At 36.9% G+C, this 25,569-nt stretch overlaps 2 protein-coding genes across 5 annotated transcripts in view; one reads left to right on the top strand and one right to left on the bottom strand.

The window, feature by feature from the left end:
* The window catches only part of LOC140164906 (uncharacterized), a 41,293-nt gene extending 29,480 nt beyond the window's left edge, over positions 1–11,813 (bottom strand). For 2 of the 4 annotated variants that reach the window (XM_072188289.1, XM_072188287.1), the window contains exon 1: positions 11,673–11,813. The gene's annotated coding sequence lies outside the window, so the exon portion shown is untranslated. The remainder of the gene's footprint in view (positions 1–11,672) is intronic. The other 2 variants (XR_011860604.1, XM_072188288.1) reach the window with 2 other exon arrangements.
* Positions 11,814–11,990: 177 nt separating this feature from the next.
* Positions 11,991–24,455, top strand: LOC140164904 (transcription elongation factor SPT4-A-like). The gene is made up of 4 exons (XM_072188286.1): positions 11,991–12,162; positions 17,960–18,066; positions 19,731–19,786; positions 20,937–24,455. Exons 1-4 carry the CDS (start codon positions 12,100–12,102, stop codon positions 21,056–21,058), a joined length of 348 nt encoding a protein of 115 aa, XP_072044387.1. The 5' UTR covers positions 11,991–12,099; the 3' UTR covers positions 21,059–24,455.
* Positions 24,456–25,569: the final 1,114 nt, after the last annotated feature.

The raw sequence follows: 25,569 nt of genomic DNA, 5'->3' as shown, positions 1-25,569 counted from the left end.
CCGCTAACTTACTCAATAAAAGGGAGGCATCCGAAAGGGCACCCGCTAACTTAGTCAAGAAAAAGGAGGCATCCAAAAGGTATCCACTAACTTAGTCAATAAAAGGAGGCATCCAAAAGGTATCCACTAACTTAGTCAATAAAAGGAGGCATCCAAAAGGTATCCACTAAGGTCACATGATCACCAACTGCCATTTCAAATTTGCTGTTGGATTCATGCAACAAGCTGTTCTCTTGATGGTGGTGTTTTGGTCTCTTCACACAAATCATTCATTCTTTATGGAGAATTTTATACTACAGATGACTACAATGACTATATATATGCACATGTAGATGCACAGGTAAATTAAAGATTTGCAGAGTTGCATTTTGCAAGCAGTGAATGTTATAAGCTTATCAACTGCATGTACATAATGTGTGCAAAGGCTGCTGAATTTTGCAGTATGCACTTGCAAGTATCCAAAATTAGTTTTCTGTGATAACCTTGCTTCAGTAGCCACTGCAAATTGGATTCATCATTGGCTATTACTGATACATGTCTAAAAGGTTGGAGATCGGAGCTATAATATTGTACAATGCCGCAAAGTATAGCATGTGGTGTACCGGGGGCACATCAAAAATTTTGGTGGGTATGCTCCCGAATTTTGAGGTGGTGGGTCTTTGGGAGCTGACGGCGTGCAGGTAAAAAAAAGGGGTCTTTGGAGCTGCGAACCGGCTGTGAACAAGTAAAATGGGGTCTTTTGGAGCTGCGAAAAGTCAAAATCAAGGGTATTTCTTGGCTTTTTGGTTGAAAATCGCTTGAAAAAACAAGAAATATGAGGAATAAGCAATTTTTGGGTCTTTTAGAGCTGAAATTATCAATATCAAGGGTCTTTCAGAGCTTTATTTTGGTCAAATAATAGGGGGTCTTTCGAGCTGCGAAACCCAAAAGGGGGGTCTTTCGGGGAGCATACCCATATGGTCATTTGTGTTGAGTGCCCCCGGGTGGTGTACCTCTGGGCCCGGGTTGGCACTTATAGGAGTCTGAAACCTTTAAAACAAAATTGTCCAGGCCTAAGGGTGGTGCAATAATTATGTGTACCCCGGGGTGAATTATAGGGGGGGCAAAGATTTTTTGGCAGGCCAAAAGGGGGGGCAAGCATTTTTTGGCAGGTCAAAAGGGGGGGAAAGCGATTTTGGCAGGTCGAAGGGGGGGGGCAAGCAATTTTTGGCACAGATATTTTGGGCACCGTTTCTATATTACGCCCTAAAAGGCGTAGGAAAACGTTCTGAACACGTTCAAATATGCAAAATTTCCTGCTCGCTACGCTCGCATTATATGATAAGCCAATTTAAGGTTTTAAATTGGGTTCCCCAAAATCTTGCATGTGTAAGGGGGGGGGGGGGCACAGATTTTTTGGCACGTCAAAAGGGGGGGGCAAAGGTTTTTGGCATGGCCAAAGGGGGGTAAAGGTTTTTGGCATGGCCAAAGGGGGGGGCAAGCGATTTTTGGCAGACCATTTTGAGAATTCACCCCCCCGGGGGTACACATCATTATTGCACCACCCCTAATTGGATTTTAGTTTTGCATTTTACTTTGTGTTATCATGTCATTATGTAGGCCTACAATTTATGCTTGGGACTCAAAATCATTTAGTGTTCAGGAATTCATTGTGTTTTACAGATTTTGTGTTAAAGTAAATTCCAATGTACCGTCACGTATTACAGTAAAAACTGCACCGCGATAATAAGCTCACATGTTCGCCGGTTTGTTGTATCCATGTTATACTCAATCAATGTATTGCCTCATTTACATAAACTTCCACAAGAATGTTGCCTAAGGGGCTGTGCAATAATTATGAGCCCTCAGCCCCTGGGGGAGGGTAAAATTGTGGGGGCCAAGAAATTTTGGCGAGCCAAAGGGGGGGACAAGCAATTTTTGCCATCCGGAGGGGAAAAGCTCGCAGTGCTCGCAACATGTATCTAGACCATTTAAGGTTTGTAAATTGGGATCACAAAAATTTGGCATGCACGGGGGGGGCAACTGAATTTTTAGTGGACCGAGAGGGGGGGCAAGCGATTTTTGGCGAGCCGTTCGGGGCTCACAGCCCCTAAATATATGCCGACCAAGTGCGGTTTGTTGAAAACCATTGATGCTAATTGAAATGTGCCAAATGACATCGGGTACTTATCCGGTGGTCTCCAAAAAAGCCATCGGATAGTTATCCGGTAAGCGTACACTAACGGTTCTCAAAAGTTTTCCACAAAAGGCACCCGAAAGGCACCCAGTACTTATCCCATTGCTATTCACAATACCGTGGAGGCACCCGATAGGCACCGGTACTTATCCGGTACTTACCAGATGGCTATTCACAATACCATGTAGGCACCCGATAGGCATCCGATACTTATCTGGTACTTACCCGATGGCTATTCACAAGTGACCAGATACCATGGAGGCATCCACTAAAAGGTATCGGGTGCTTACCAGGTATCTACCTAATTTGCATGTCATTTCAGCCGGTGCTTACCCGGTGAGTAGCGGATAGGTATCCGCAAAGTTGTGTTTTTTCGATATGGGCTGTCACCAGTTCAGTGATTTTTGTACAAACTCTCGCATATTGCAAGACTAAGTTTATGATCTTTGGTACAAACAAAATGCTTGAAAAGTTCAACAATGTACATTTATTTATATAACAACAATGATATTGAAAGAGTAGATGAGTTTAAATATCTAGGTGTAAAATTTGATAGCAAGATGTCTTGGTCAGCTCACATTGATAATGTTAGTAAAACTATTTCCAAAAGAACTGGCATAATAAAACGTATAAAATATTTCCTTCCACACAAAACCACTGTGATGTTATCCAATGCTCTTGTTATTCCCCACTTTGATTATGGCAGCATGGTCTGGTCAAATTTTAGTGTAGAGTACCATAATAGGCTTCAGGTACTTCATAATAATTTAGCTAGAATAATTCTCTCAGCAGATATAAGGACACCAACTAATGATTTAATGAATACTTTGCAGTGGGTTAAACTTGATCAAAGATGGCATAATACTCTATTTAAGTTAGGCGGGCAGCCTAACTTATTTCTTTCTTGCCATTTCTTTGTTTCTTCTTCTTCTTCTTCTTTCTCACAATTTGCTACTTCTTCCACATCCTTGATCGGATTTCGACCAAACTCAGTCACAAGCAGTATTGGGTAGCTGGCTACAAAAGTTATGGATTTGTTTAACGTCAGAGGTCATCCAGGGGTCACAGGGGTCAAAAAAGGTCATTTAAACCGAAAATACTACGATTGAGCTGAAATTTAAATGCAATGTTCCTTATGACATTCTAAACATTTAAAAAATATTTTAAGATTCATTTAAGGTCATTAAGGGGTCATAAAGGGGCCAAAGGTCAAGTTTTCCAAAATGCTCCAATTGAGCTGAAATTTATATGCAACGATCCTTATGACATTCTAAACATTTGAAAAACATTGTAAGATTAATTTAAGGTCATTAAGGGGTCATAAAGAGGTCAAAGGTCAAGTTTTCCAAAAACCTCCGATTGAGCTGAAATTTAAATGCAATGATCCTTATGACATTCTATACATGTTGAAAATAATTTAAAATTCATTTAAGGTCATTAAGGGGTCAAAGGTCAAGTTTTCAAAATGCTTCAATTGAGCTGAAATTTAAATGCAATGATCCTTATGACATTCTTAACATGTTTTAAATATTTTAAAATTCATTTAAGGTCATTAAGGGGTCATACAGAGGTCAAAGGTCAAGTTTTCAAAATGCCAGCTTTCCACGATCAAGGTAGGCCCCTATATTAAAACGGCAATTAATGAAACTCTTATTAAAATTAATACTATCCAGCACAGTATTGCTGCTGGATCAGATCGTCACAGTCATCCGCCTAACTTACCTTGTGCCCTTGCAAAGGGCACAGTTGCTCTAGTAATGACTGTTTTCAAATGTTTAAAGAATGAATATCCATCATACTTATCTTCTAAATTTGATTTTGTTCATGATAACCATAATCATATAACTAGAAATCATACTTCTAATACATTGATTGTTCCAAAATTTAAATCAAATTCAGGTCAACATACTTTTCACGTCAGGGCAGCCTATGCATGGAATTCTTTGCCACCGACAGTAAGAGCGCAGATGGAAAATATGACTTTAGGCCAATTTCAGTCAAAAATTAAAGAAATTTAGGCCTGTCTTTATCTACATTTTGTTCATTTGCTTGCTTATTTTTTGTATAAATTTATATAATTATTGTATAATTTGAATCATGGTACTTATAATTTTCTTGTATTTGATGATACCATTATACTTGGTCGCATGTCATAAGTTGGGTATGCTAAAAGGGTGGAGGGATTACACTTTTCTGAAAATTGTGATGCAAATTTGATTGGCTTTCTGTAACCCCATATCCTATAGCATTGGTTGATACCTCATTTTAAGCCTAATATTATACTCTTTCAGTCTACTGAAGCATATAATCATAAATTATTCAGTAAAAAAATCACATCAGTTGAAATGAAAAATGCCAGGGGTGGAGGAGCAGGCGGATGTGGAGCAGGCGGATGCGGTAGTGTGCAATAGGGCCTATGTGAAAATTCACATGTCAGCATGTCAAAACTACTGGTTACTTTTTCAAATCTAGGGAGGGTATGATGTATTGACAGCTTTGAATGTTGAATTTGTACAATTTAAACAATTACTGACTACTTAAGGTGGTACTACACCACCTGATCAATTTTAGACTAATTTTGCATTTTTCTCAAAAGTAACTACACACTGGTAACAAAAGTTATATGTATATTATAGGGTAAGGAATCCAATTACTTCACTGAAATTTCAGTGATTCAAGACAAGGGGTTCATTATATATGTTAAGAAATGAGGTACATTCTAGCGATACCACTTTTCTTATCATAAATAACGTACCGCTTGTCTTGAGTCACTGAAATTCCAGTGTAGTAACTGAATTCCTTACCCTATAATATACATAACTTTTGTTACCAGTGTGTTATTATTTTTTGAGAAAAATGCAAAAATAGTCACAAATTTATCAAGGTGTGTAGTACCACCTTAAAGGGTTATATTTTCCTTTTTTTTTTCATTTTTAATGAAATCCTAGTTGAATTTCAGTATTTTTAGCAATATGATAATGTACATTTCTCTTCTTGATATTCATTTCCTCAATAATAATAGAATAACCATCTCGCTAATTACTTGTAAAAAGGTCATTGACCTTCACAATGTAATTAACATACATACAATTATTTTAAATAGTTTATTAGAAGCGTTAATGTATTGAGAACATATCCTCCAAATCTGATGACATTCTTGCATAAAATAAAAAAATTTCAGTCATTTTTGTAATTGAGGTCCGATTTGAGAAAAACGCATTTGAAAATTGAGATTTACATAGACGCCAGTGTATAAATTAATTAGTAATAAAGCATTATCTCAAAAATTAAGCATGTGATAAGGTTTAAAATGGTGTTAATTATTAGAGGTTGTCAATATATGTAATACAACATATTAAATAATACATTTTTTGTCATTTTTGACCATGTAATGGAAATTGTACCCAACTTATGACATGAGACCACTTATTTGTAATACTAGTATATTATGTATGCTATTTTTGTAAATATTGTGTATCGTAATATATTTTGTTGCTATAACATGTATACAATGAGGGCCTGCTTGAAAAGCAGTGCTTGTCACTGAAGCAGTATTACCCTCAATAAAGAAAGAATAAATAATAATAATAAATTGGGGGAAAAGTCGAAATATGTGATTTTCCGCTTTGCGGCACTGATATTTAAAACAACATTTCTCTTGAACGAAATGTCGAGAGACATGAAATCTTCGATGTTGAGCTACAAATTGTCTCTAGTTTAATTAACAAGTGACAAATGTGGATTTTGAAAACTTTTAAATCCTTATAAGGGCAACACTAAATCACTACGCATTTTATGTAAGAACGAAATTCGCTAATATACATGTAGTGCATAGTGAATATGAGATTGTAGCGACCATATCTACCGACATGTTCACTTTAAATCACTCAAAATCAGCTCATATGAATTCGATAAGTGTCTTCAATGATAAGATGCAGAAAAAACCGGACATTTAATCTCAAAAGCAATTCTCTGTGGCGGATGAAGACAACTTCCAATTTTGAAATGTGAGTGGTGAATTTAGTATATTTTAGGCCATATTTTTTGCACCGCGAAATAGCGAAAAAAGTCAACGGTCATCGATATATGCCGACAAAAGTTTTGGAATCTACAGAAACAGAGCTTTAATTTGATACCAAATTAATTTTGCCAAGTATTGCAGGGACGCCAGGAATGGCGCTCGAAGTAGGCCGAAATCACACGTTATCCTATGGGACGCTTATTTAGTGTTGCGCCCCCATAAGTCACGGCCGCTGCCATTAATATTGAATATTGCTACAATTCATTTGTTTATATGTGAGTGGACGCGGCGAATCAGCCGTAAACTCGGCAAATTGTATTATGAGTTAAAGTGTAAAATGTATGTGAAGGTCGATTCATAGGTGTATCAATTAGCTTGCGACAAGTATCTTATCAAACGCTGTTTAAATCAATCAATAATACTACTGCTGAAGAGGATAATAAGCTTCTACCTATTTCTATAGAATAGTTCTTTGTTTGCTTTGGCTAAATCCTGTTCAAGTGGTAGATAACAAAGCATTGTATTTTGTCTAGGTATGTATAATCAACAATGAACAATGTGAGGATATTTCTGAACCTCGTTGACTTGGGGATGATTTGGAATGACCGCCAATTATGACTGTTGGATATTTATTACCAGAAATGTAGAAAAAGAGACACATGTAGAACTGATAAAAAATACAATTTTGACGAAGGAACAGAGTTCAACAAATCATAACCCCGCTTTTGGATATCGTTTGAAGTCAAATGATATACCATTTTAAAGCTTATGGTATATATTTTCTAAACACGAAATAAAACAAAATTGACCGGGGCCGACTTTACGGCTGATTCGCCGCGTCCAGTCACATATGTTTCTTATATTCTTTCTTTTATAACTGTGACCATTTATACATGTACTTTAAATATTAACTGTCATTACTGTATCCGTTTGTTTGGTAAATTTTCATGAAATATTGATAAATTGAAGAATTTGTCATTAAACCCTGGGCGCCGCCATTTTAGAAAAGTGAAGAAAAATGCTGCTGCCACCACGATAGTACTAAAAGCTACGTAAAATAATATGCGTAGTGCTGTGGAGACTTACGTTAACATGACGTCACGAATATGCTAATTAAAGAAAAATGCTGCTGCCATCTACGTCCACATGTTGCAAGCGTGACGATCGCTGACTTCACATCGACGATCGGAGTTGCAATTCCATCGCACTTCGTGCTCTATTCTTTATTCTATGGGCATACCTAGTCCGAATAATCAGACCCAGAACAAAATATTAATTTCTGACATGATCGTGTACTGGGTCTGAACTGTTTCCATATGAAATCTTGATGGCAAATTGGACAATAGAAGCACATGGTTCTACGTGACAGCTTTTTAATCCCTATTCACGTTACGTGAATCACGCTATTGTGGACCATCCTTCTGATACTTGAGTGTTTGGACCAGGGACAGACTTAGGTTTCAGTTTTCTACTGGCCCTCCTGGCCAGTGAAACGGCAAATCTACTGGCCCTGCAATAAATTTATTGGCCCAACTTTTTCAATATGTTCTACGCCAAAAAGTGCAAATAAAGATATATAATATGTTCCCATGCCCGTAAACAGGGGGCAGGTGGTGAGCACCCCTTCGCCAAATGCCCAAAAAAATCCCCTATTTTGACCCAAAAAGTCCCATTCACGAGCGTAGCAAGCGAAAAAATATAGATTTTCAGTCCTTGTCGGTCAAAAAAGGTCCTAATTTTGAACAAAAGTCCACTTTTTAAAAATCCTGGTTACGGACCTGCACGCTCCAATGCGACTTTTAAAGTTAGAGACTACCAGTTACCAAACTTCATACATGTTACTTGTGTGTTAACATTATTTTATTCTGTGCCACCATGGACCCTAAAAATCTTTTTCCAGGATCTATGGTGCCACTTTAATTCAAGCAAACCTGAACATTTTTAATTGTTTTGTACGAGCGTATTCAATATAGAGAGACTAGTCACTAACACAAGTTCAGTCAGTAGTCCTTCCTTAATTAATAAATCTATAGTTCCAAAAGTTCACAAAAGAAAAGGTTCAAGTATGCGGTATTTGCGATATCGCTATCATCATCAGATAGAGCATGAAAGAGCTTGGAAATAGTATGTAGGCCTACAGCGCCGTAAAAAGCGGCCGTATATTTCCAACTTGCTTGCAACACAAGGATAAGAATAAATGGACAAAAATCATTAAATAAAAATATAAATTACACACAGGTGACAGGCAGTGTTCGATTTACCACCTGCATACCTGCACCAGTGCATGTAACATTCCCTTTGTGCATGCAGCTTTTCACTACCTGCCTGCACACGTGCATGTACGATTTTAGCGCTAGCGATATGACAAGGCCAATATACAAAAGTAAACAAGCAGTCAGTACGATTTGGAAAAACCCAATCTATTTTTAGCGCAACATCCTGACTTCAGGGCTGAAAAAAGAACCGGAATTTAAACTGTGGGAAATATTTGTTTACGTACGGAAAATAATCATAATAATGTCCAGCAAAAAAGGAAATAGCTCAAAAAACACTTGCATCATTCTGGAAATTGTGCACCTCGTCGGCGACTAGTTAACAGATGAAGCCACAGCATCCAGTGTTTTGGTTTAGAAATCGGCGAGTGATCGGCATAAAAATGACACTGACAGTGGAGCCGGGAATATTATTACAAGCTTAACTGACAATGATCGTGATTCAATGTGATTTTATGTTTGCTTTAATTTTGGTGCATGCACACTTTTTGCTGTGCATGTAGAAATTTTGGGCTACATGCACCAGTGCAGGTAGGAAAAAATTTGTAAATCGGACACTGGGTGACAGGTGGGGCAGAAACTGTGTCCAATTGTGTCCATCGCTGATTATATCTTACCTCATATGAGTTATATCAGGATCAAAAATCTAGTGGCCCGCCGGGCCAGTATTGTTGGAAGTTTACTGGCCCGAGGCAAAATCAACTGGCCCCGGGCCACCGGGCCACTGCTTAAATCCGTCCCTGGTTTGGACAAGCGGAACGGTCTTTTGTCTACCTCTCTGTTTGTAAACAAACCAGGAGGTCGAAATCGCCCTCCTCGCCGAATCACGAAAGTCAGCGTAATAGTACGGCACTAGGGCATACCTTTAAATAATGTAACGAAAATGGATTTTCGCTCATTCTCTAAAAATTGGTTATTTGAGCTCGTGTGAGGCTTATGGTCTTATTTTTGTATTGTTACACGTACCTATCTCTGTTGGACTAGTTATCATGATTTTTATAACCAAATTTGATCAATTTTGATTCAGTCCTCGATTTTGATGTTCTGGTCATGCATTTTTATAAGCTTACTGAATGAAGAGTATTGTATTACTCACCAGTCACTGATTTTGTCGCCAGATTTTCATGATCCAAATTCTTTTATTGTGCAAATTAATAAAAGTAAAGCACAGGTGGAAATACTATCAAAATTACTTTTATTGAAATCCGAAATGAATTTCAGCTCAAATTAATTGATTTAAAATGATGTGTTTCGTGCATATTTTCGATCTGGGAAAGTTTTGATTTGTTTACTAGTTGCCAGTTCTTTGTCGATTTTGGGTGTAATTCTCTGACTCTAGTAAAGATTCTGTCAAATTTATGGCCCTGGCAACTCGCTTTTTATTCTGGAGATCGACCCGCCTGGGGATGTCTATGGTCGGATTCTCGCTTGTCTGGGTTTGCGCCGCGTTCGTTTTTCATGTTTTACAGTCAATCAGAAACCTTTTCCGTGAGTGAGTTCTCGTGAGCAGAATGTGCTGTTAATTGCTCACGAGAAAAGACGATAAATTGCTCGCGAGCAAGGAAAGTGATTTTCTGCTCACTCAACTCTCGCTTTTGTGCGTGTTTTCGCGATAAATTGCTCACTATAAAAAGCGGCTGCTCGCCAAAATTGCTCACTTTTTGGTTTGACGCTGCCAGGGGCAGTCACGCCCCTGGTCAGCTCTGTCACAGCAGATTTGAAATGAGACTCATCGGGCATTGGAAGTGATTGCCACTCACTGCCGTAGCCTCGCTTTCCTTGACATTGGTACCCCGATTGGTACACTAAATTTCAGCTTCGATGTGGAAGACATTTAATGCAATTTATGGGAACTTTCAGCCAAAAATGATGGTCAAAATGTAGCAGACGACATGCAGCCATGTCAGCAGTGTAAAGTGGGTTGTCATCTTCGAGCCTTTTTCAAGGCTAGCCTAGCTTTCTCCACTTCGTAGTTTAATAATTTTTGGTTCCCATGAATGCTTAATTGTCTCCCTCGAAGATAGGCCTATAGAACTGCACCATTTTCAGCATCTTTAGTCACAAATCGTCATAAATCGGTAAGCTTAGGTGGCCTAGGCTGCTGCCTTGCTGAGCTTTGCGCCTGTAGGTGGCCAGGAAAGTTTAAGCTTACCTAGGCTCTTGGATATCATGGTTCAACGTGACTGATAAAGCTTCATTTTAATCATCTTTAATTACGATAGAATATAAAAGGGGAAGTTCCTAGTCTTCAAGAAAGGCTAAGCTTAGCCTTGCATTATGATGTGCATGCATGCCATGCAGATGGTGGCTCTGAATTTAGGTGTTATGGATTAAAGGCACACTCGCTCGCTTTATTATTAAAAAGGAACTTCCTGTTTATTCTATTAATTGTGCAGTTCTATACTTCAGAATCAAGGAAAGTACGTGGAAAATCTGCCAGTGACTTCAAAAGTAATTAAATAGGCTGAAGCCTATTATTTTTCTGATTTATTTATTGATTTTTATATCACAAAGAAATTTGACTTCTGATTGGCCTTAATTGCTCAATTGCCAAACTGATAGACAAGCTGGCATCAGTCGAAAGCTCCCGCCATGAGTAATATTTTTAAGAACCAGTGAAATTTGCTCAATAAGAATAGTTCACCATTTTAGATGGCATTTCGTACAGTTTGTCTTTTTGTCCAGTCGTTCCAGGTTCCGGATTCTCAGTATTCACCCCCGCGGCCCAGCCGCGTTACAATAAAGATAACGGGGATCACCAAAAGACCGATGCTATGCACTTTGCATGCTTAGTGGTGACTGGCGTGCTAACTGGCTCCTTTAATTCTAACTTCGTACAGCGTGAATGGGGGTAGTTCGTTCGTGGCGACAAGAGGATGTTTAAAGACATTCCCACAACCCAATGGGGTTTCTAACCTTGATGTCTGGCTTTTGTACACATGTGGCACAGTTGTCAAGTTGACTATACCTTGCATTGGGATTGTGTGCAAATATCTGGTGTTTTCATCCTATTATTTAACACTGAAAACATTGAGACTTATGTCTTTTTATGAATTAAAAAAAAAAATATAAGCTTAACTACATGAACAAAGACTGAATATAAAACCGTTTTCTCCGACGCCCATAATACACAACGGACATTATAAGTTTCTCTTTATGATAAGGATTATCTTAAATAAGATTGTAGTATCGGTAAACATACCCTTAAGTAACTTTCAGCCACCAAAATTAACCTACTTTTTGTTCAGAAATCCGCGTCGCTGTGAGGCTGTATCGGGATCATTAGTGTTTTTATTATGTAAATTGATTTAGGATTGCCAAGGATTCTGGATTCTCGAGTAAATGTCACCCAAATATAAGCAAAAAATTATGGTATCATAAATTATTGATAACCTAATATACGATAAACATGAAAAATGTTAATGTATGTTATTTACTCAAAAAAATATCATTAAATTTCAACTAATTGTAATGTGGTGTTTCTAGTACTAGTGCACAGCAATTTTGGGGTCAACCAGGGTCAAATTTGGTCAATTCATTTGTTCATCACATTTTGCATGATTTGTTGTAGTGAGAAAATTTACAAGAAACAAACGTAATAAGATTTGACATACTGAAATATTATCGTCATGGATATTGTCCCGCAAGAGCTGAGACATCTAAGAGCATGTTTATTGTGTTCTCTTATAAAGGTAAACAATTGTAAAAGTCAAGAATGCAAGATCATATTTTTATTTTTTGTTTTCATGTTTACATTTACTTATTCTCTTTTATATTTTCTATATGTGTATCTTTTGTATAACTTGACTGTACCTATTTGTTTGGTGATGTCAATAAAATAACTTGAACTTGAACATTTAGTGCCGTATTATTACGCTGACTTTCGATTCGGCGAGGAGGATTTATTTCGACCTCCTGGTTTGTTTACAAACAGAGAGGTAGACAAAAAATTGTTCCGCTTGTCCAAACACTCAAGTATCAGAAGGATGGTCCACAATAGCGTGATTCACGTAACCTGAATAGGGATTAAAAAGCTGTCACGTAGAACCATGTAGGTAATACACATGTCACTTGTATGACCCACCCTATGACCCCCGGGAGTGGTGAGTCACTTTACATAGGTGTGTCGGATTTAACTATACCATGACCCACATGTGCGCCTAAACAATGACTGACATTTGCCGACAATGACTGAGCCCCTGGTCAAAATTGTGACGCACATGTTAAGGATTATGACTGTCCTCATGACGCAAATTTGACTCACCATTTTAGGCATTTAGGTATTTTGACTGACACTGATGCGCCTAACCATTGACGCACCTAGGTAAAGTGACTGACACTGACGCACCCCTCGGGGTATGTTGTGACGCATATATTGAGTAAATGACCGCACCCTGCGCCACTAATTGGTTGGTAAATGACCCAACCATGACGCATATCCTCGGGGGTCCTAGGGTGGGTCATACAAGTGACATGTGTATAACCCAGGCAAACCTTAGTTAACACATTTGCTAGTCAGCCAAATTCGCCGACAATGTCAATGCATTTTTACATAGAAATTTAAAACAAGTGCCCGAAGAAAGAAACCTACATAAATATGTTTTCTATACTTCACTTGACCCAAATATGTGATTTTTTATGGTGATAAGCTAGTCACCCGCACATGGAATTTTAGAGGGATTTGGATAGCAGTTCCATTAAAAAAAGCTGCTATCATAATGAGACTTAAGATCTAGAAACACCCCCGAAATGCCGTTTTGGGGAATTTTGCTAGCTGAAACTTTTTGATGAAAGTCAATCTTTGACAAGATGTAACTTTGCTACGGAAAGTGCTATGAAAAAATGGTTTTCAGTTTTGGCTTTGTTTACTCAAGGGCTTTAATTTGATATGGCTCTGGTTTTTTTAACATGTATCAAAAGGCTAAATGACACTTTGGGAGACCCCAGCAGAAACACATGACCTATTTCCGGATAACTTTTTATATTTTTATGTAGTGTAGACCTAGGCTAATCTCCCATAGCTTAACAAAATTTGTCCCAGTTTTCTTTCTTTACTTGTGACAAGACCAAATGTCCAATTGTTAACGGAAATTTGTTAACCTAACAAAAGTGACTAACTTGTTTTGTTTACAAAATAAAACCAGATCAGCTCTGAGTATTCTTTTCAATATTTTATGAACACATGTTAGTACAAGATCCAAGAAATCCAAGATTTACCTAGATAATTTCTAACATAAAAAAATTTTGAGCACTTGAAAATTATGTTTCGGACGTTACATTTTCCGTTAACAATCTTACTCTATTTTTAACATGGTCTAAGTGATTCTTTTATCAAGTAAAACATACACAAATACTTTAAATGTATGCCTCAGGGCAATATAAGTAATTGTAAGTGCAAATTTTGTATCGGTTGAATGTTTTCAAATTATGGTGAAGCATTACTTAAATGGGTCTCATTTTCCGTTAACAGTTTTGTAACATCCGAAAGAATACATATTGTCTTATAATTATGTGAAGGACAATACTAGCTTTGAATTTTCATTATTAAGTTGAAGTAGACATGACAACAAGTATCTAAATGAAAAATGATTTCACTTCCTCTTGACTTTATGTAAAATGTTGGCCACACAACATTTCCGAGACAGAAAGAGTGACATTTTATTGAAGAAATTTAATTAGAGGGAAAAAAAAAAGGTCAAATGGATTGGAAATCATGGAAGGCCATAGTAGAAATATTTTTACCATACCCAGGTTTGTTCTTTGAGTGTGCAAACCGTTAACATGTCAAGTTTGTTTCGATGTTACAAGGCAAAATGTTAACGGAAAGTGAGGCCAATAACAGGGCATTGTAAGAAGATTTTAGAATATACACTTAAATGAATGTGAATTTCTAGTAAATATGGTGTACATTCTCATTTTCCTAATATTGCTGACTCCATTTCACCTTTGTAAACCTTGCTAGTGGAAAAAATTACAAGTTGTTAGCTCTACAATATCTATTGTCTCTATGCACAGCACATAAGATAAAAAGCAACATAATTAATTTGGTTCACTCCTTTCAAATTAATTTCATTACTGACATATGCACATTTCCTAAGAAATTTATTTTAAATTTGAAAAGCAACTTACACTGAATATTTCTCCATACACTAGCAAAATAGTTTGATTTAAAATGTGTTTCGGATGTTACCCATTTTTTGTTAACAAGTCCAAAATGAAGTTGTAATTTCAATAAACTTTATAATATTTTAGCATTAGATGATATCTAAAACTTATTGAAAATAATTAAGTAGCAATTTTGTCATAATCATTTATTTCAAAATTTAAAAAAGCTGCATTTTCATAAAAAAGTGATAATTTTAACATAAAATATATAAGTATGTACATGTGTTAGGCCTATATTGGAATCACTATGCACATATACCAGAAACGAAGCAGGAGAAATACTTATTATGCTTCATACCGCTTCATTATGTCCGATAAAACAATAAATTATCAATGGAAACAAATTAACCACTAAGAAAAATACTCTTAACAACAGAACAAGTTTCATGGGAATTATTTGTTAACACAGACTTATGAGCTGTTTTAATACGATCAGTTTTTGCATATTTTATATGTGTGCAAATGATAAATGATTGTGCCTTGCATTAAAAATTTCTGAGTGTCCATCATGGCAACATACCTGTTGTATATAAGCAATGATCTCATGTTTGTTAATTCAACTTCCAACCATCAAACTTTGTTAAAATGTTAACATCATGTAACATCCGAATCACTGCCTTTAATTATACACATATTTGTACATATTTTGAATCATTTGAATAATTTCAACAGGTTTTCTGATTCAAAGTGATTGATATTTATGCTAAAATAATGAAATGTCACAAATGTTTCCCTCAATAAGTTCAATTAGATTGCAATTGCATGTTAACGTAATGTAACATCCGAAACACTCGTAAGTTGGGAAGACGTAAAAGAAAGCCTGATTATGCTTGTAAGAAAGGTGTAGCCCTTTGTATTATCAACTTAATGCTTCAGGGAGCTAATTAATTTGGTTTATTATGATGTCCAGTGCACATTTACAATAAGGATGTGGGTAACAATGTATATGAATAAATGCCATATCAGTACATGTATACATCTAAATTTTAAAAATTCTTCAGTAAGATGAAAATATCATTTAATGATGATTAGATTTGCAAGTGATAGGTTTAATCATCTGACAGTGATTATCACTTACATTTTTTGAACTAGTATGTGCTTAGAAATAGGGCCAGATACCTGCAAATAATGCATGTTAACATAATAATGTAACATCCGAAACCCACGAGTATCTAGAGTTACATTTTTACTATAAAGGCATTATCAAACTTATTTTGATATGTCAGTACTTGGTTATCATTACCTTGTTCACATATGGATTAGCAATATATGTGGATGAAATTAATTACATTTAGAGCATATTTTTGACCACCAAACCTGCTATTTTGCCCATTTTTCAGTTTCATATGCCTGAAAAGTTACCTAAAAGTGATTGCAGAATGGCCATATTTGGTCAATAGTAACTTGGACTCATTATTTTCCTATGACAACTAATTTGGTAACCAATGGGCATTACAGTAAGCAATATCTAGCTTTGGCAATAAGTTGCTTTTTTAAGAAAAAATCTCATTTGGCTAATGGGTCTACAAAGTTTACAGACCAAATGAGCAGAATTAAGCTCCAAGTTTTGTATTTTCATAAAATTCAAGTCATCTGCTTTGAGAAATGACATATTTTAAGTGTCTTCTGTCAATTTCATTTTTACCCTCTCAGTTCACACTTTTGATACATGTTAAAAAAACCAGAGCCATATATGAAATGATGCAGTTTGATGGCAAATTTGAATTCACCTAGCATACCTAAACCATGTGCTTCTATTGTCCAATTTGCCATCAAGATTTCATATGACCCAGTACACGATCATGTCAGAAATTAATATTTTGTTCTGGGTCTGATTATTCGGACTAGTTTACATTGTATGTTTCAATTTCATTTCATTTTCAATCATCATGATGCACAGCTGATCAGGGTTTACTTTAACGCACAAAACAAGCGTATTCACGCACTTTGCAGACCCCTTCAAATCCAAAAATTCAAAGTCCAACGCATACAAAATCCTGAAAACGTACGCGTTCAAATGTTAAGATTTGAATAAAAACACATGCCATACTATTTACGCTGCCTTTCGTATTCGCAGAGGAGGACAATTTCGACCTCCTCGTTTGTTTACAAACAGAGAGGTAGACAAAGGGCCTGTCAAAAACTGTTCCGCTTGTCCAAATATTCAAGTATCAAAAGGATGGTCCACAATACATAGTCTATAGAGTGATTCACGCAACATGAATAGGAGATTAAAAACTGTGAAGTAGCTTAGGACCATGTGCTTCTTTTGTCCAATTTGGCATCAAGATTTCGAATGGAAACAGTTCAACTTCAGACCCAGAACACGATCATGTCAGAAATTAACATTTTGTTCTGGGTCTGATTATTATTGTCTGATGATCGTACATTATGGCTTTAATGTGTAAAATTTTAGTTTTAAAAAAGCTGAATATTTTTGAAATGAGCAGTCCATGGAGCCTTTTGTGGACAGCAAGTTTCCCCTATTTATATGGTAGGCCTATAAATTGTGTTAAAAACATAAATTGGCAAATTATGTCGAAAGCAGAAGTGAAAGTGGCCATTTGTTTATCCACTACGCATGCGTGCAGGGGGATGTTCCCCCTCAGAACTTGGAAAATTTTCCAAAATGAAGACCTAATTGTTTGGTGGACCATTTTGGCACTACTATTACTGTGTAAAATTTATGTTTGAACAGTTGCAAAAGCCGAACATTTGTGAAATGACGGTCCATGAAGCCTTTTGTGGGCACGTTCTCCCTATTATTGTAAGCCTATAAATTGTGTTAAACATAGGGCCAAAATTGGCAATTAATGTTGAAAGCAGAAGCGAAAATGGCCACTTGTTTATCCACTACGCATGGGGGTGTTGTCTGAGGGATGTTCCACCTTGAGAGGAAAAAATTTGCAAGATGAAGGTCCAATTGAAGCCATTTGGTGCATCATTTTTACACTTTTGCTTTAAACAGAAAAAAGGACCCGAACTCAGTTTACAAAATTTCAAATGTTACACAGGTCCACCAAACTTATCAGTGTTCCTCATACTTGGAAGTTCACGCTTTTTAATGTGTGCCGGTTCAAAATTCTGAAAATTGGTAAAAGCGTGGGGGTTTAAACTTTTGGGGTAAAAAGCGTGGAATGAAATAATATGGGTCGTATTTGTGGTGTGTGTGAGACATCTTGAGGTCAAATCAATGGTGTAAGTTTCAATAAAATGATTTCGGCGAACAGTTCATATCATTGCATGCAAACTTTGGGCACATGTATTAAAGAAAACCAGAGTTACACAGATGCTAAACTATTGATGCCTTGTGTAATATTTCAGACTTTGGATCAATTTGAAGCTGACGGATGCGAAAATTGCGACAGATTTCTTCAGATGAAAGGCAACCGAGACATGGTGTATGACTGTACTAGCTCTTCCTTCGATGGGTAAGTCAATTGGTATCCAACAGAACCACCAACCTTTCCTCCTCTTCTTATTGGCTTTGTACGTACATACCAGGAATAAGTTTTGTGAAAGTTTGTCAATAGCTGTCAAGTCTCAAACCCTGTTATAAAAACAAACATCTTCAAAAGAGCAGTGATAAATAAGAGTACATTACCGTAGACAACCATGCCTTTGTCTGATTTCTTTGTTGACATGTATGGGGCAAGGTCAGAAATTTGGTGAGAATCCATTGTCTCAGAGATTTTCCTAAATTTGTGTGAATCTAAAGAGATTCTGACATTTTTTCTGAGCCTAAGTAAATTGGGGGAGAATCTAAAGATTCTCATAAAATGCTGTTGCCAGAATCCAAGTGGATTTCTGCAAGGTGAAATGAAATTTTACCTGTTGGGGGATTTAGAGAATAAACGATAGGAATTTTTGTTTTCATTGTACTCTACCGTGTGATAGATGACAGGCAGGGCAGGTCCAATATTTTGAGCAGTGGATACCGGCACAAAATACGATCAAAATATTGGACTTGCCTGTCGTCTATCATAGGTACATTTATAGGATCGTATTAGTAAAAACAAAAATTCTTATCGTTTATTCTCAATCTTAGTCAGTTTAAGTACCAGTATTATCTTAATTAAGTTCTGTAAACTGTTTTTTAAGCCAAAATTAAGTTAATGCCGTAAAAACTCCCCTTATATTTAAGAAATAAAGGGTAATGCTTTATCCTTTACACCCAAATAATGAGTCCGAGGCAGTAAAAACGTAAATAATGGGTGAGGCGCAGCCGAGCCCATTATTTAAACGCTTTTACTGCCGAGGACACATTATTTGCGTGTAAAGGATAATGCTGCACCCTTTATTTCTATTCTATTACCAGAAAATAGTGCAATTTAAAGAGAAAATATCATTTTTTTTTTTTTTTTTTTTAAGTTGTTTACTTCAAGGTGGATCGCGTGACGCGTAAGTGACAGCGCCAGTATCGCAAAAAAATATTGCACGCCAGAATCAAGCGTGATGCTGTGCGTGAATGTGTTACGGCGCTTTCGACCCATTATTGCAGAATAATGTGCTCTCACGTGACGCGTTTCAACCAATCACAGTGCGCGATTTTGAATAATGGGTCGTGGAGGTAATAGAATATAAAATGAATGAAACGTGTTTACTACTTCACATATTCTGTTGCACGTACACATATTCAGCACTAGTCTACTCATACAACGTGGTACTACATGTACATGCACCTCTACAAGCATACGCGCACCTCTACAAGTGTGTTATTACGCGTTATTAACACTCATGATGGCGTGGTCATCTACGGCCTGATAGACGGCACCCAAAATCATGCAATTGTCCAATCAGATTATGTGTCTGCTAACTAGACCACTCCCACTGACTAAGAATTCTGCATATTAAGCAAGAGGCTATAGAATACTTATTCTATCAAGCTATACATGTCTAATCAAGCTATACATGTCTAATTTTCTTAGTTTCACAATGTGGCCAAAGGGGGAACCTTTTTGCAGTCACACTTAAGATGTACCTTTTTTTACAATATATAATCTTGTGTTGTATGTCATTGCTTGCTATATTCAGTGTAAATTTATTTTGTGAGTGTAATAAACATTCCATGTCATTTTGCTATTGTTTTCAACAGTATCATTTCTCTGATGAATCCAGAAGACAGTTGGGTTGGAAAATGGCAGAGAATAAGTAAGCATGATTTATTGTTTCATTAGATTTAGGTAAAAGTTCATGCCTGTATACATTACAGACCGGAGTGCCCATATCTCTTTTGAAGCAACTTTGGACCAGACTCATCTCTGTTAATAATGTTGGTGTGGTGGGTTCGCTATATTCTGCACAACAAGTGTATATATTTACCTTAGGCCAAGAAAAAAAAAATTGTTTGCTTGCCCTCAAATGAATTTTAACAATTGGGTCAGTCGGTCGGGATTTCTTTTCTTTTTTTAAAATTAATACTAGCAAACTTTACTGTTTGTATTAATTAAGGCTCAAAATATGAAAAATTATGCAATTACAAAACAACTAAAATGTTGAACACAAGCTCTAAAGTACATTTTTTTACATCTTCAGAATGCAAAAATTTGAAAAGAAAAAAAAAACTTTTTCAGGAATTTCCAAAAATAGGGTCGGTATTCTTTTGTACAGTAAATAGAAAAAACAAAATTAGGGTCGGTCGGTTGAGGGCATGCAAACATCTTTTTTTTTAGCCTAAGCATAAGCCTGTATATCGACCATTTTTCCGTAATTGACCACTTTACTGCCATTGGCATGTGGCTCTGCGAACTCCAATTATGCCGAGTAACTATAAGGATTATCTAGTTGAGACTTGGTACATATACGTAGTACAAATACAATACACATGTACATGTAGAAGTATATCACGTTTAGCATTTTGCCAATTTTAATCTTTATAATTAATTAGAGGCTATTAGAGTTCATTTTAATTTTTGAAAATGCAAAATGCTAAACACAATATACTTCTATTGTGCTTGTACATATGTACCAAGTCTCAGCTAGATGATAGATTGTCATTTAATTGACCTTTTCGGTAAATCCCTTAAGCCTTTGCGAGTACACCTGAGATGTCGCCATTTGACGTCGCAGCATCAGCGACTTGCAATGCGCAGTAACGATGAACGATGGGCACATCGGCGCAGATCAGCATGACATCAAATGATGACACCTCAGGTGTACTCTCCAAGGCTAATGGGATTTACTGAAAAGGTCAATTGCGAAAAGGAAAATGAGGGGAAGTTAGAATGCAGTTGGACATTGTAATTCTTATCTCAGACTATAACATTTCTTGTTGTTTTCCCTCTTCCCTGTGGTTTTGCAGATCGGAACCAGAAAGGCTGTTATGCAGTATCAGTGACCGGTAGATTACCACCTGGCATCATTAGAGAACTGAAAACAAACGGAGTCACTTACAGATCAAGAGATACAAGTCAGAAGACATAGATAAAACCAAGAACAATTTTTACAGACTAAATTTTTTGAAATTCCAACAGGTTTTGGATGAAATCTGTTCTGGGATTTGGACTAGTAAACAAGAATTTGTGGAATTATTGCAAATCATGTATTTAAACAAAACTTGAGCATCAAGTACAATGGACATGTAACATGTGAGGACCAAAAAACAATTATGGTTGTCTGTTTTGCATTAGATAAGACAAAGTCAAAGTAAAGTTGGGCAGCGATAAAAGTTAAAAGTGGTGACCCGATTGACAGCTTCACCCCACACTTCAGGTGAAAGCACTAGAGTGTTGGCTGATCCAGCCAAAGATTGGCATTTGGCAGTGCCGATTTCATAATTCACAGATTAGTCCGATTCGGTCTCGATTCAGATATGTGACATGATCAAGAAGAATGAGTGGGATGTCGCTAATATTGTTTTTGAGAAATTGGCAAAAACAGTGTTCAAATTCTGTTGTTTTATATTGTTTTCAGCCATTGGTAAATTGCTCATAACTCGGTAGCCAAATGTCCGATTTTGATGGGGTTTGCATCAAAATGTAGCATTCATAAACTGCCAGAAAATGATGTAAAACACTTCTAATTGAAAATTGCCGGCATGTGACTCATTCCCCTATATCATGTCACATATTATTATAATATTTTCAAATCGGCACTCGTCCATCCCCAGTTTACCCAGCTACACAGACAAATTCATCACACAGCTACATGGATAAATTTGTCTAAATCTTCCTCCTTCATGGAGGAATTCATCTCTAAATCTCCAAACACTTAAAAATACTATTTTCTGCCAGAATTGGTGTACAAAAAGCCTCCTTGCATAAGGACCATGCTGGGACCACTGGAAAGTCTGTTGAAATATTTTTTTGGTATGAAGATCGGCAATTCAGATTCAAGATCGGCCAACAATAGAAAGTACATATTTTATCATAACCCATGTGTTTTGTTAGATGGTAATGAACAAAACAGCAGTTTTGTGGTGTACCATCCTGCAAATGATGTACTTTTCTAACCATTGTGAAACACATTTTTGGATCCAAACTGCTGGAGAGTAATTATTTAACACTAAAACTTGGAAGAAGAATGTTGGAATGATGAGCCTCAATATGAGGTAGAAAACAATGTGGTATCGGACCACCAACTTTCAATTCTTTATCTCAAAACCTTAAATGTATTATACATATCAGCATCTTTTGCTAAGACAAGATTATAGAAGCTCTTTAGATGCTTAAAACGTCTTTGATAAGAAACAATGTGATGATGTTTTATACATGTATGCCATGTCAAAGTGTCCGAAGACAATGTATTGAACACACCCAGACAGTCATTGTGAGGCAAGTTTCAAGGAGACGCTTCAAGTTTAGTGACATCAAAAAGGGGGTGAGAACAAGGTGTGTGCATCTTTGTCATTGAGCAGATATTTTACAATTCAAAGAATAGGCACTGATTAGAGAACTATTTAATAATATATAGGTGTATATTTGAGAAATATTGTGAACATATTTTGTTAAATAGTTTGTTTACCTTTTGTGGCCTTTTTTATAAACAAAAATGTTTCACATAAGGTAATGGCCACAGTGGTCATTCAGGGCACCATAACCTCGGTTTTAGGCTTCTAGCAAAAAAAAATGCACCTTTTCATCTTTCTAATTTTTGTTTTCGCACAGCATGTTTCTTGGTATTCAATTCTATGGTTCCCTAATCAGTGCTGGTCCTTAAAAATGAAATTACCTCAATGGTTAAGAAACATGGTATAATGTATCTTGAGATTTCAAGATGAAGAGTAACACCATGTTTGATTTCTCATGGGCAGAATCGAGTTGGTGCATTTACGCGGCTCTACGCGTGTGTGTATATGCCTCGTTGGATAGGTTAGTGCGCATAACTCGAATCGGCCACTGCGAAATCGAACTTGGCATTACTCTCATATTGAGACAAGACACACTGTACAAAGTAGTTGGGGTGCGTCTGTGTTTGCCTGCAAACAAGGACACACACACGCTTTTTCACTCTAAACTGCAGACTTAGCTGCAACTGAGGACAGTCCTCGTTCTCAAACTGTTGCAATAGATCTTAAATTCATGCTAAATGTATTTGAGCGATACTTGCTCAAAACCACAGACCATGTGTGTAAAAAAAACAGTCAGCAGTTGATGGCTAAAATTCTGTTTTGTATCATACAAAAAAATCTGCCATATTAGTCCACAGTTAGGCTATGAAAACATGATAAGTCCACAGTTGGATAGCAATATACACTGTCCTCGGTTGGCACCAAACACCCAAAACCTATTCCGATTTGTTGCATTATTGTAAATTTTGTTGTTTCAAGAATCCTTTTCATGCAAGTAATGTCACTGACTGGCTGATAACTGGATGTCCCAGTTGACCCTTTGCACAGTCATCTCAAAATGAGGTTCTATCCCAAAGTGTGTGTTGTGCTTGTGTAAACCTTTCATACATAATTACTGTGTACATTTTGCACTCTTTCTGGCATGCTGCTAGAAAAGATGGCGCATCCATGCAAAAGGTCAACGCTCAGCACTAACATTTAGCATCTTTTGTTGTGCACAAGTTTCCAGAGTAATGGAATTTTGACATACAATGTATTATGTTCTGTCAGCTCATCCAGTCTGTACAAAAGTTTGGGTATGTGACACACAGCCAAAAATTGGTATTGGTAAACAAACCTGCTATCTAAAAAGGTCCTAAGAAGGAAAAATCAACCTAAGTTCAATCCCCTTCAATGGGGAATTATCTCTTCACTCCTTTGTGCCTCAATTCAACTTTTTAGGACACCCACTACACATAATAATGGAATCACTTCACTCCCAGGAAAACCACTTGAAGTGAAGTGGCTGTCCTAAAAGTAAAGTTATAGAGGTTATCCACTATACTCATGTGTGACTTCTAAGAAAAGGCACTGATTCCCGTAGTATTCCTTATTCAAAACAATTCAATGCATGACATCAGAGTTACCTGCATGACTCTTGGCGGGCTATTTTGAAACAGTCATGGTTGCACATGCAGGTACTTCTTTTGAAAGTCCTAAACAAGGTGTAGCAGTCGTTGATAGGATATGCAGCTTATAGAACATGGATAACCTCTATTGCTTTTGTTAAGTGAAGTGGTGTTCTAAGAAGTGCCATAAATTCAATTCTTTAGTGACCTAACTGCACCTAAGTTGAATTGAGGCACAAAGGAGTGAAGAGATAATTCCCCATTGTAGTAGGGGATTTAACTTAGGTTGATTTTTACTTCTTAGGAACTTTTTAGATTGGATGAGCTGACAAAACTGATTTTTGTCCAAACATCTGAAGTACAATGTAATGTATTGTTTTAAAATAAATGTTTTGAACTTGATAGAACAAATAATCCATGTATTTTCCTGTAGTTTTTATTATTTAGAGTTTTACCAAAAATTAAATGGTACCATCTACTTGGGTTTCCCAGGACTTTTTGTATGTGTTTATGTGAGCTTTTGGGAGTTAGATGCATGTGAAATGGGTGCAATTATAAACTGAGACCGAATTAAAATTACCAATTTATATCTGACATCTGACAAACTCACCATGTCCCTTGATTGGTTAGTTAGTAGTAGTGATAGGCTGTACAACCCACAAAAAAAGGGTGATGTTTCAAAAAGCTTAGGGTACCAGCTGAATTGTAACAGCTAATCCTCCTGAGCATTTTGACACCTAACAAAAAAATTGGTTCAAAAATGAGACAGTGCCGGCCAAAAAACTATGCATAAGGGGGATTTCTTGGGACCCCCCTGTCAAATTACTCAGAACAACAAGCTGCATCAAATAAGCTGGTACCCTAAGCTAGCTGTTTGCAACTACACCCTTATACAGCCTATCACTATTAGTAGCGTGTAAAAGGAAGGTTGGTTCATCTGCTGCCTTCAATGGAGAAAAGAAATGGCAGTGGTAAAACGGCACGCCTTATGGTTAATTGTGCACCTTCGTCCTTCAAACACAAACCATCTCAAAAGTTAGGTAGGAAAGAAAAAAAATAGGAAACTTTCTTTCCAGAAAGCACCATGACAAATAACAATCACTGATACTATCTATACTACTAGTATGACATATATTTTAGTTTAGTTTGTCCCTATTTGACATTGTTCCAATATTTTTCTAAATCTTGAATACCCAGCTTGCTGGTACAAAATAGGTCACAGTGACACTCACAACATTATTTAAAAGATTGGATGTGTGCCCGGTCTGAATCTCCATCCATGAATTTAGGGTCTTCATTTAGGGGAGGGCAGGTTAGTGTAGTGATCTTCTCACTCGCTTCTCACCCCTGTGGCCCGTGTTCAATTCCCCGCGGTGCCACAAGTGAGATTGGTTGCCGATCCATGCTCGTCCTCGCAGGTTTTTCTCCGGGTGCTCCGGTTTTCCTCCAGCTTCTAAAATCGGACCTCTTCCCATATCCCTGTCCCGTCATATCTGGAGGCATCCCTTGAATTTAGTAGCCTCTGAGCACTATTGGGT

The sequence above is a fragment of the Amphiura filiformis genome, chromosome 11, assembly GCF_039555335.1.
Source record: "Amphiura filiformis chromosome 11, Afil_fr2py, whole genome shotgun sequence".
In the NCBI taxonomy this organism is placed as follows: Eukaryota; Metazoa; Echinodermata; class Ophiuroidea; order Amphilepidida; family Amphiuridae; genus Amphiura; species Amphiura filiformis.
Note: the sequence above shows the minus strand (reverse complement) of the source record. Positions and strands in the feature narration are given on the sequence as shown.